The sequence below is a fragment of the Hyla sarda genome, chromosome 2, assembly GCF_029499605.1.
Source record: "Hyla sarda isolate aHylSar1 chromosome 2, aHylSar1.hap1, whole genome shotgun sequence".
Taxonomy (NCBI): Eukaryota; Metazoa; Chordata; class Amphibia; order Anura; family Hylidae; genus Hyla; species Hyla sarda.
In genome coordinates, this window is record NC_079190.1 from 500,136,368 (window position 1) to 500,149,109 (window position 12,742).

General features: G+C 45.1%; 1 protein-coding gene across 1 annotated transcript in view; it reads right to left on the minus strand.

The window, feature by feature from the left end:
- LOC130357210 (nectin-1-like) overlaps positions 1–12,742 on the minus strand; it is a 120,472-nt gene that overhangs the window by 41,771 nt on the left and 65,959 nt on the right. Inside the window, exon 4 of the mRNA XM_056559805.1 lies at positions 373–478. Coding sequence (XP_056415780.1) covers positions 373–478 — 106 coding nt within the window. The remainder of the gene's footprint in view (positions 1–372; positions 479–12,742) is intronic.

Sequence of the window (12,742 nt, forward strand, 5' to 3'; positions counted from 1 at the left end):
TGGTACCAAGGCCCATTTTGCCCTGCTGCTATACCTGCTACATTTAACCCTTCTTCCACCAGGGACGTGCACACATTGACAAGAAAGGGGGCTCGAGCCCCTGCCCTTTTGACACTGTACAGTGGGGCATCATTATGTGGGCATTTAAATAATTAATTATGAGAAGTGCCCTATTTTCAATTCAGGCCCCGCCCCCCAAAATGTCTGTGCCATATCCTCCCTAGAAGCATTGCTCCCTCATTCCTCCATACGTATGGAATCCGGTGGAGCTGGCTGCCATTATTTTTACTCTCTGACTTATATGGGATGTGGTTGACGGGAGATTTATTTCGAATTACAGAATTTTAGGCGGCTCCTCGCTAGTTCTCTTACCTCTTCCAATAGTAAGTCGGTTTGGGGTTGGCCTCTGCTTTACATAGAAGCTGCAGATCTTCTTTGTCATTTTTGAGAACTTCAATCTGCACCATCTGGGGAGGAACTGAACGCCAAAGGCAACAATGAGACATATGCAAATTTTTTTAAAGTTATTTTTACTACCTGTGCACAATAAGACTGGGTTCACACCACGTTTTTGCCAATACAGTTCCCGTATATGTTTTCAATGTGAAAACCGTACTGAACCGTATTGAAAACCGTATGCCAAATGATGCATCCGCTTTGCATCTTGTACGGTTTTGTCTACCACGGTTTTTGGTCCGGGTGAAAAACCGTATGAGGCAGCATTCACACCACGTTTTTGCAATAAAGTTCCCGTATCAGGTTTTTGATGAAAAACGGATTCCTCAAAACCGGACATAACTGTATCAAAACGTATGTACAAATTTCAACCCGTATACAGTTAAAAACCGAATATGCTTTGAAAAATTATGTCCGTTGCATCAGTTTTTTTAGAAAAAAAATGTACACGTTTTTAACTTTTCACTCCATTATGAATAAAGTTTCACTTGTTTGATTGAAATTTCAAGAAAAAAAACTGTGCAAAGTCAAAAAACGTATTGTGAAAACCGGATGGAACCGTACGCACATACAGTTCTGTACGGTTCCCATTGACTCCCATGTTTAAAAAAAAAAAACGTATACGGTTTAATACAGTTTTTCCAGAAAAACGTGGTAGGCTACGGTTTTGGGTACGGGGAAAAAAAAACTGACAAAACCGTACAGGGTGCAAAACGGACACAACCTGATGCATCTTTTGACATATGGAGAGTCAATGCATACGGTTTTCAATACGGTTCCGTACGGTTTTTACCGCATACGGGAACTGTATTGCAAAAACGTGGTGTGAATGCAGCCTTAAACCTTACTGTATGTGCGTACCGTTCCATCCGGTTTTTACCATACGGTTTTTGACTTTGCACAGTTTTTTTTCTTGGAATTTCAATCAATCAAGTGAAACTTTATTCTTAATGTTTTTTCTTAAAAAAAAAACTGATGCAACCGGACATCATTTTTCAAAGCATATACGGTTTTTAACCATATGCGGGTTAAAATTTGTACACACGTTTTGATACAGTTTAGTCAGGTTTTGAGGAATCTGCCTTGTCCATGTTCACACGTCGGAATGTCCGCACGGAGAATCTCTGTGTGGACATTCTGGACACTGCGGGGCGCCGGCGCTAGGACCGTACAGGAATGCGCCATCTCACAGACACCTATGCATTCCGTGCCAACTCCGCACAAAGAATGAACATGTTTCTGCGGACACGGAAAATGGAATTTCCGTACCAGAAACATCTGGTATGGAAATTCCGCCGTGTGCACAGAGCAGCAGAATCCTGTTTTCCAATGCAGAAACATGTCCTTACAGCCAGAGCTCCTTACATGACAGTGCGCTCAGCCTATCACCGGCCGAGGCAGGACATGGCTGCGGCCGGTGATACACCGACGGCTCTGTTACGTCACCGTCCCCAGGAAGCAGCAAGAGGGCCGCAGCGGAGAACCATAAGGCCGGTACCGGAGCAACGGGGCAATGTAGGAAAGTGAGCCAAAGTTTATTTTATTTATTTTTGCAGCCTGGGCACAGGAATATGTAAAATGCATTGTGATAGCCTGGGGGAGTAGGGTATATGGGGTGTAGCTGTGCGGTGACTAAAGGGTGTCTGGTTAACCCTTGCTATTCGTGACGCCAGGGTGAGGGCTCCTCAGTAACGCTTGTCCTACTGCCACTCTTCCCAAAAGCGATAGGGAGATAGAGAATAATTGAATGTCCACTACCGGAGAGTTGCTGAAAACAAATGTAACTTTTACTGAAGGAACAGTCTTTATGCATGCAACTTCTCTTGGAGATTGACAAAGGTTGGGACTTTAAGCAATTTAGAGTTTTTAGGATGATATGTGCTGTTCCACTGGATTTAGGGGATTTAGTTGCGGTCCAGTAGTCACGCTAGCTTTAGCGCGGATTAGTTTAGAACTCACGGTTTAGTTCAGCTGAGGCCGGCAGGTTTTCTGGCCTAGCTTGTCTTTGAAAGTTGCACAGATCCGTCCTGCTAGTCCGGCATCCACGAGAGCAGCAACCCAAGAGAGTGATAATTGGCTACAGCTCCCTTATATGGGCAGGGGCTGGACTAGAGCTAATTGGTCCATACTTGTGTCAATCACCATTGCGAAGGGTTATGGGTAACTTGTGACCCAAGGACCTCCAAAGGTCCTCCAACATACCATAGAGGATATTAACATAGTCACATGACCGAAGGTCCTGCGACGCTAACAAGGTAAGTACTCTATACATTATCTTAGATACATACATTATTAAATATATACATATATAAACATTTATAGAATTAGAGTAGAGAAGAGCCAACTAGGGGCTGTCCCACCTGAGGGATCCTACCTGAACGTAGTTACTCTGACTTTGGGGACCACCACACTAGGTACGGTATGCAATACGGTACCAGGACACCACACATAAAGCACAGATGTCCTTTAAATGAGGAGGAGGTATGTTACAGTGTGTCACCCCAGTAGTAAGGAGATTACATGAGTAGGAGGTTTGTTACAGTGTGTCACCCCAGTAGTAAGGTGATTACATGAGGAGGAGGTTTGTTACAGTGTGTCACCCCAGTAGTAAGGAGATTACAAGAGGAGGAGATTTGTTACAGTGTGTCACCCCAGTAGTAAGGTGATTACATGAGGAGGAGGTTTGTTACAGTGTGTCACCCCAGTAGTAAGATGATTACATGAGGAGGAGGTTTGTTACAGTGTGTCACCCCAGTAGTAAGGAGATTACATGAGGAGGAGGTTTGTTACAGTGTGTCACCCCAGTAGTAAGGAGATTACATGAGGAGGAGGTTTGTTACAGTGTATCACCCCAGTAGTAAGGAGATTACATGAGGAGGAGGTTTGTTACAGTGTGTCACCCCAGTAGTAAGGAGATTACATGAGGAGGAGGTTTGTTACAGTGTGTCACCCCAGTAGTAAGGAGATTACATGAGGAGGAGGTTTGTTACAGTGTGTCACCCCAGTAGTAATGTGGGGCGTGTCAAAGGGCGGAGCCAATGGGTGGGGTCAAGGGGCAGCAAAATTAGCTTTTGCCTAGGGTGGAAGAAATCCTTGCACCAGTCCTGCTCAGGCCTAGATCATTTTTGGGATGAGTTCCAATGATAAGCCTCTCTTTTAGGGAATACTCTTACACTCGATCTGCAGGGGTGCTGTGAGTGTGTAAATGCACCTTTAAAGACGTCGTGAGCATTTGGTCATATATCTGCGGAGCAGAGAATATGTTACGTGTTACTAAATCCGGTTCTATTTGTCCTTGTTCCTAATCCCTGTTTGCTCAGAATGTTTGTATTGGAAGCTGCTGCAGTCTTGCTTACATTATTTGCATTCTTCTTGGCATCGCTCGGGCCCAGTTCTCCACTCTATTAACCAGCTGGGGTCAGTAAAGTATTTTAGTATCATATAGGCTGGAATGTTACCCATAAGGTGTGTGAGGGACTGGAGTCAGTGTATACAGTAAACAATACAAAGTGGCAGCGCCCAGTGGCCATCCACCTTTACCAGCTGTTGGCTGAATACCCACTTGGCCGATAGCGACTCCTTCCAGCTTCCCCATACACATGCATGTGTTGTAAATTAGGGAGAGGAGAGAAGAGACAATGTAAGGGGTTGCATTATCTGGGGGCCACCTGACTCCCGCCCAACACATCATGAAGCAAAATGGCCCACACACTCGGAGACATGCAGGAGTGACATCTTTCTCCCAAGATGTCACAGGAGGCATGGCTGCAACTTGTCTCTGAGCCCCTCCCCCTGCATGATGTCATCACCTCTGACCAGCCTCTTTCCCTGTCATATATACATATGTGTCTTTATTGGAACATTTGGGGAGAATGAGTTGTGGTTAAAGCATGAGGCCTTGTTTGTGAAAATGCTACAGACAGAGGAGCAGACAGGGAATGAATACAGCAGCTGCAACCTCACTGATAGTCTGCAGTGAAATGAAATGTTCTGCTACAACTCTAAGCAAGTAACTGTGGGATTAGAATAGGCAGGGTGGGAGGACTGTGATGAAGAGCTTAGGAAAAGCAATGAATTCTGGGAATTGTAGTACTGGGCAATCCCTCAACCAGGAAGGGCAACCAAGCACACCGGAGACGCCATGACCCTGCACTTCAGCGTTCATACCCATTCTGTAGCAGTGAAGGGATCCCCTCCTGTCGGGCAGTCTCTATGATCCTTGGAGGATGAGTGACACTGGATTATGTGATCGGCTCCGGAGCCCATTGGAGCCTGTTGACTCCGCTTGCCCCGATGTCCGGGAAGAGGGGGGCGGCAAGGAATGGATCCTGGCCCCCATGCCAGGGGATCCGGCGAGGGCAGCTGCCGTTTAAGACGGGCTGGGAGTGCGCCGGGCCAGGTGGAGAAGAGGCCTGAGGGATCAGTCTGATGAGGTAACCCTGGCCCCCCCCAGTAATTAAAGGCCGGGAACATCTGCCTATGGACTCTTTCACCTCCGCCCTCCACAGAGGAAAGCCGCCTGCACCCCTGCTCCCGAACGCTAAGATCTTTGATCCTCTCCCGATATATTCTGCAGTAAAATCCAGCTACACTGTGAAGCTGAAAGTGGTGGAACCTGTATCATTTGAACCTTTGTAAGTGAGATGAGCCCGGGATTGCTGTATATACAGTGATCCCTCAACTTACAATGGCCTCAACATACAATAGTTTCAACATACAATGGTCTTTTCTGGTCCATTGTAAGTTGAAACCAGACTCAACATACAATGTACAGACAGTCCAGATCTGTGAAACGTGTCAATGGCTGGAAGAACTGACCAATCAGAATGGGCAATTTACTGGTAAAACACCTGTATTACTGAAGTGCATGCACTGACTGGTGTCTGGTAGCGCCCCCTACAGTACAGGGAGGTATTACATGTTCTGTACTCTTTACCTGTATTACTGAAGTGCATGCACTGACTGGTGTCTGGTATCACCCCCTACAGTACAGGGAGGTATTACATGTTCTGTACTACTCTTTACCTGTATTACTGAAGTGTATGCACTGACTGGTGTCTGGTATCACCCCCTACAGTACAGGGAGGTATTACATGTTCTGTACTACTCTTTACCTGTATTATTGAAGTGCATGCACTGACTGGTGTCTGGTAGCGCCCCCTACAGTACAGGGAGGTGTTACATGTTCTGTACTCTTTACCTGTATTATTGAAGTGTATGCACTGACTGCTGTCTGGTAGCGCCCCCTACAGTACAGGGAGGTATTACATGTTCTGTACTACTCTTTACCTGTATTACTGAAGTGTATGCACTGACTGGTGTCTGGTAGCGCCCCCTCCAGTACAGGGAGGTATTACATGTTCTGTACTACTCTTTACCTGTATTACTGAAGTGCATGGACTGACTGGTGTCTGGTAGCGCCCCCTAAACTACAGGAGGTATTACATGTTCTGTACTACTCTTTACCTGTATTATTGAAGTGCATGCACTGACTGGTGTCTGGTAGCGCCCCCTACAGTACAGGGAGGTATTACATGTTCTGTACTACTCTTTACCTGTATTACTGAAGTGTATGCACTGACTGGTGTCTGGTAGCGCCCCCTACAGTACAGGGAGGTATTACATGTTCTGTACTACTCTTTACCTGTATTACTGAAGTGTATGCACTGACTGGTGTCTGGTAGCGCCCCCTACAGTACAGGGAGGTATTACATGTTCTGTACTACTCTTTACCTGTATTACTGAAGTGTATGCACTGACTGGTGTCTGGTAGCGCCCCCTACAGTACAGGGAGGTATTACATGTTCTGTACTACTCTTTACCTGTGTTACTGAAGTGTATGCACTGACTGGTGTCTGGTAGCGCCTCCTACAGTACAGGGAGGTATTACATGTTCTGTACTACTCTTTACCTGTATTACTGAAGTGCATGGACTGACTGGTGTCTGGTAGCGCCCCCTACAGTACAGGAGGTATTACATGTTCTGTACTCTTTACCTGTATTACTGAAGTGTATGCACTGACTGGTGTCTGGTAGCGCCCCTACAGTACAGGAGGTATTACATGTTCTGTACACTTTACCTGTATTACTGAAGTGTATGCACTGACTGGTGTCTGGTAACGCCCCCTACAGTACAGAGAGGTATTACATGTTCTGTACACTTTACCTGTATCAGGGTTAGCTGCTCCTTTGGACACCAGGTGAGGACGGCTCCATGTTACTTTTTTAGGACATTGCCCGTACTGTACAGGACACCGAAAAAGCTCCTGTCCTCTGCATAGACCAGTGTTTCCCAAGCAGGGTGCCCCCAGCTGTTGCAAAACTACAACTCCCAGCATGCCCGGACAGCCTTTGGCTGTCCGGGCATGCTGGGAGTTGTAGTTTTGCAACAGCTGAAGGTTCCCTGCTTAGGAAACACTGAAATAGACAGTGATTACAGCTCCCAGCAGATCTTTATTACTTTTATATGTAAGTATTTGCTTTATCTATATTAGTTATCTACTTATTCTTCTTTTAATTCTCACTTTTTCCTATTTTTGGATGACATTTTGGTGGCTTCAGAACCAATTACCAGGTTTCCATAGAGTTCTGGTCTCAACATACAATGGTTTCAACATACAATGGCCGTCCCGGAACCAATTAATATTGTAACTTGAGGGACCACTATATGTGAATTTTACTGGACTAAATGGACGCTATTAAATGGGGGAAGCGGGTGTATGGTGGGGCGGCGGTGTGCTGACATGCTTGCTCAGATACGCGGAGAAGCTACATTTAGTATGGGGTACAGCATGGAAGTATTTTACTTGGGGGAGCTTCGTTTAGCCCCCTGCTAAAGATCCATCAGGGACCAGAGTCGGGATTACAAGCACGCTCCGGGGGGCTTATTCTAATGGGGTGCGGCGTGGAAGATCACAGGGGTCCCCAGCGGCGGGACCACCGCGATTAGGCATCTTATCCCCTGTCCTTTGGATAGGGGATAGGATGTCTTAGTGCCGGAGTATCCCTTTAATAACTTTTTAATCACTAAGGCACAACATAAACTTTTCTTTCAGGGCCAGAAAAACTTTTTGGAAGGCGGGTGCCCGAATACTATCAAGGCCCACCAGCAGAGGACACAAGTGGTCTCTCTCAGAGACGAGAGAGGGGCGGTTATTTCAGAGTAAGATTCGATCCGTCAAATAGTAAAGACATTTTATAAAGATCTATATACATCAGAGGACCCAAGAGAGGAGTTTTTGAATTTGAAATACCAAAAATAGGTCCAGAAAGAAATGAGGAATTAAACAGTCCCATAACTATACAAGTAATACAAAAGGCCCTTAAAGGGTACCTCTCATCAAAAAAAAAACTTTTGATATATTATAGATTAATGTATGCAGAATAACTTTACAATTGCATGTTATTAAAAAATATGCTTCTTTCTATTTAATTTTCCACTTTGAAGAAATGACCACTAGGGGTCTCCCTACCAGTCCTGGCAGCAAGCATTTCAGACTCATGCTGGAGTCCTAAACACTACGAGCTGCCAGTCTGCTTTGTTCCCAAAGGAGAACACTCAGAGCTGCCAGCCTGCTTTGTTCACAGCCTGTTTGGCTGTGAACAAAGCAGGCTGGCGGCTCTGAGTGTTTAGGACTCCAGCATGAGTCAGAAATGCTTGCTGACAGGACTGATCGGGAAAAATACAATAGAAAGAAGCATATTTTTCATTAACATGCTATTGGAAAGTGATTCAGCATTCATTATTCTAAAATATATCAAAAGTTTATTTGGTGAGAGGTCCCCTTTAATAAAATGTCTAAGGACTCTGCACCCCAGTTCGAATGGTCTCCCCTTTGGGGTATATTCTGAATTCGGGGACATCCTATTGCAAGTTTTTAATGAATCCTGTAAAAGTAAGTCTCTCCCAGCATCCACATCCATGCGTGAGGCAAATATGATACTATTGCTTTAAAAAGATAAAGATCTGCTTAAAGGGGATGTCCGGTGCGGACTTTTCTTATTCCATCCTGCCCGGGCTGCAAAAAAATAGAGAAAAGAAACTTTGACTTACCTTCCTACGTTCCCCTTGAGCTTCGTAACAGCTGATCGGTCGGCCGGGCTGTCTACTTAGCCCCGGTACGTCACATGGCGCTTCAGCCTATCACCAGCCGCAGCGATGTCCCGCCTCGGCCGGTGATAGGCTGGAGCACCATGTGACGTACCGGGCTAAAGGAAGTAGGAAGTAGACAGCCCGGCCGATCTATCAACTGTTGCGGAGCTCCGGGAGAATGTGGGAAGGTAAGTGTAAGTTTGTTTTCTCTTTTTTTGCAGCCCGGGCAGGAAGGAATATGAAAAGTCCGCACCGGATATCTCCTTTAAGATCGACTCATATAGGCCAATATCCCTATTAAATTCAGACGCCAAAATCATTGCCAAAGTTTTGCCATTGAGACTGGTGAAGGTGTGCTCTGCAATTATAGCGGAAGATCAAACGGGCTTTGTCCCGGGCCGTAATATTCAGGATAACGTCACCAAACTACAGTGACCCCCCCGACCTACGATGGCCCCAACATATGATCATTTCAACATACGATGGCTTCTCAGAGGCAGCATCAACATACGATGCTTTTGTATGTCGGCGCCATCGCATAAACGGCTATCCGGCAGCGCAGACTGCTTCAGCCGTTTACGGTGCCCCGTGTGGTCCGCTGACGATCACTTACCTGTCCTCGGGGCTCCGGCGCGTCCTCTTCGGGATCCTCTGCATCGTCATCACGCCGCTGCGCACGCCGTCCCGTCATCCAATAGGAGCGGCGTGCGTAACGACGTCATGGCGGCGACGGAGAGCGCGGATGCCGGGGAAGCAGAGGTCTTGCCGGAACGTCGGGGACACCACGGGGACGCGGCGACAGCGATGGAAGGCGACATCCAGGGTAGCGGTGACGAGCGGTGACGGTCCGGAGCGGCCGGGACAGGTGAGTACAATTTCCTATACCAGTGGTCTTCAACCTGCGGACCTCCAGATGTTGTAAAGCTACAACTCCCAGCATGCCCGGACAGCCGTTGGCTGTCCGGGCATGCTGGGTGTTGTAGTTTTGCAACATCTGGAGGTCCGCAGGTTGTAGACCACTGTCCTATACTTTACATTGCACGGATCCCTCAACATACGATGGTTTCAACAAACGATGGTCCATTTGGAACGGATTACCATTGTATGTTGAGGGACCCCTGTACATGCAAACCTACAAATGCCGGAGGGAGGGTCTCCACTCCATCCTGTTGATTGATGCCATGAAGGCTTTCTACAGGGTGGAGTGGAGCTTCCTCTTAAAGGGGTACTCTGCCCCTATACATCTTATCCCCTATCCAAAGGATAGGGGATAAGATGTCAGATCGCCGGGGTCCCGCTGCTGGGGACCCCGGGGATCGCTGCTGCAGCACCCCGCTATCATTACTGCACAGAGTGAGATCGCTCTGCACGCTGCGTATACGCCCTGTGGGAACGCACCCCTAAAGCTATGTTCACATCAGTGTTGCGGAGTTCTGTTACACATTGGAGGTTGTGACACTGGACACCTATGGAACCCGACTGGTCCTATTCAATTTCAATATCCCTCTTAATTTTAGCTGGAAAAAAAATTAAATGCAGGATTTTTTTCTCCCCAAAAATCCTGTCATTTCAATGGAGCGACCGGAGCTCCGAATGCTGATGGAAACAAAGCCTTAGCTGTATGTTAAAGGGGAACTTGGGTGGAAAACATTTTTTTTTATATATTTTTTTTAAATCAACTGGTGCCGGAAAGTTATACAGATTTGTAAATTACTTCTATTCAAAAATCTTAATCCTTCCAGTACTTATCAGCTGATGTATGCTCCACAGGAAGTTGTGTAGATCTTTTGTGCCAAAGTGCTCTCTGCTGCCACCTCTGTCCATGTCATTAACTGTCCGGAGCAGGGTAGGTTTGCTATGGGGATTTGCTCCTACTCTGTACAGTTCCTGACATGGACAGAGGTGTCAGCAGAGAGCACTTTGGTCAGACAGGAAAAAAAACTACATAACTTCCTCTGTAGTATAAAGCAGCTTATAATTACTGGAAGGATTAAGATTTTTAATAGAAGTAATTTACAACTCTGTTAAACTTTCTGAAGCCAGCTGATATGAAAAAAATGTTTTCGACCGGAGTACCCCTTTAAAGAGGTACTCCGGTGGAATTTTTTTTTTTAAAGGAGTACTCTGGTGTAGAGTATTCCTGCTCCGTCCTGCCCGGGCTGCAAAAAAAAAAATGAAAATAAACCATCACTCACCTTCCTGGGTTCCCGCGGAGCTCCACTACAGCTGATCGGTCCTCCGGTCCATCTCCTTCATACATCCATGTGAACGAAGCGTCACATGGAAGCGTCACAATGCTTCCAGTACTTATTAGCTGCTGAATACTACAGAGGAAATTATTTTCTTTTTGGAACACAGAGCTCTCTGCTGACATCATGACCACAGTGCTCTCTGCTGACACCTCTGTCCATTTTAGGAACTGTCCAGAGCAGCATGTGTTTACTATGGGGATTTTCTCCTACTCTGGACAGTTCTTAAAATGGTCATAGGTGTCAGCAGAGAGCACTGTGGCCATGATGTCAGCAGAGAGCTCTGTGTTCCAAATTGAAAAGAATTTCCTCTGTAATATTCAACAGCTAATAAGTACTGGACGGATTAAGATTTTTTTTAATAGAAGTAATTTACAAATCTGTTTAAGTTTCTGGCAAAAAGTTTTCCACCGGTGTACCCCTTTAAGAATCCCCATTAGGGGTAGGGTCGTATTTCACCTCCCTGTGTGTCTGCTCATAGCAGATGTGCAGTGTATTTCATGCTGCGCTCCGTGTGACCCTTCCCTCATAGAGATAGTCATTTCTTACATAACAGCGCATATAGGAATAGCTGAAGAATAGGAAGTTCATTAAAAATGGGGGGGAAATCAGGAAGCAGATGGTTAACTGCAATGTTACACAGGGTAAGGCTCCTAAAAAAAATATCAGTACTTCCTAATATACCCCAAATGGGGAAGTCATGTTTTCACTGACCACAATATGAACATATGGTATAGATGAAGTTCTGGCAGAAAAGATGGGACATCTGAGCCCATAGCTACAGGCAGCAGGTGTACCTGTCGACAAAAGACTGGAATAAAAGATGTCCCTGCTGAGGATCGGTGACAATAGACCGCAGCATGGAGCTCCATACAAATGTATCTCTTCTATATCAATTACATGGCTGGGGAAACTATGGCCTTAGACCTTGTGTAAGTTACTATAGTTACTAAAGTATCATCTCGTTACTTTATTGCTATATTGTTTCTGCAATTGTATTTAGGGAACATAGTAATATGAAAAAACTACAATGCTTTGTCTGTTACAGTGTCTGGGAGGATTGTGTCCCCCCCCCCCCCCCCCCCCCCAGGGGTGTGTGCACACAGTACATAATGTAACAGTAATGGAGATATACATGTGATGTATGTATATGTATGTGTGTATGTATGTGTGTGTATGTATGTATATGTGTATGTATGTGTGTCTGTATGTATGTATGTGTGTGTATGTATGTGTGTGTATGTATGTATGTGTGTATGTATGTGTGTATGTATGTGTGTCTGTATGTATGTATGTGTGTGTGTATGTATGTGTGTGTATGTATGTATGTGTGTATGTATGTATATGTGTATGTATGTGTGTCTGTATGTATGTATGTGTGTGTATGTATGTGTGTGTATGTATGTATGTATGTGTGTATGTATTTATATGTGTATGTATGTGTGTCTGTATGTATTTATGTGTGTGTATGTATGTGTGTGTATGTATGTATGTATGTGTGTATGTATGTATATATGTATGTGTGTGTGTATGTATGTGTGTGTGTATGTATGTGTGTGTATGTGTGTGTGTATGTATGTGTGTATGTATGTATGTGTGTGTGTATGTGTATGTATGTGTGTATGTATATATGTGTGTGTATGTATGTGTGTGTATGTGTGTGTATGTATGTGTGTATGTATGTATGTGTGATGTATGTATGTATATGTGTATGTATGTGTGTATGTATGTATGTATGTGTGTGTATGTATGTATGTATGTGTGTGTATGTATGTGTATGTATGTGTGTCTGTATGTATGTGTGTATGTATGTATATGTGTCTGTATGTGTGTATGTGTGTGTATGTATGTGTGTATGTATGTGTGATGTATGTATGTATATGTGTATGTATGTGTGTGTATGTATGTGTATGTATATATGTGTGTGTATGTATGTGTATGTATA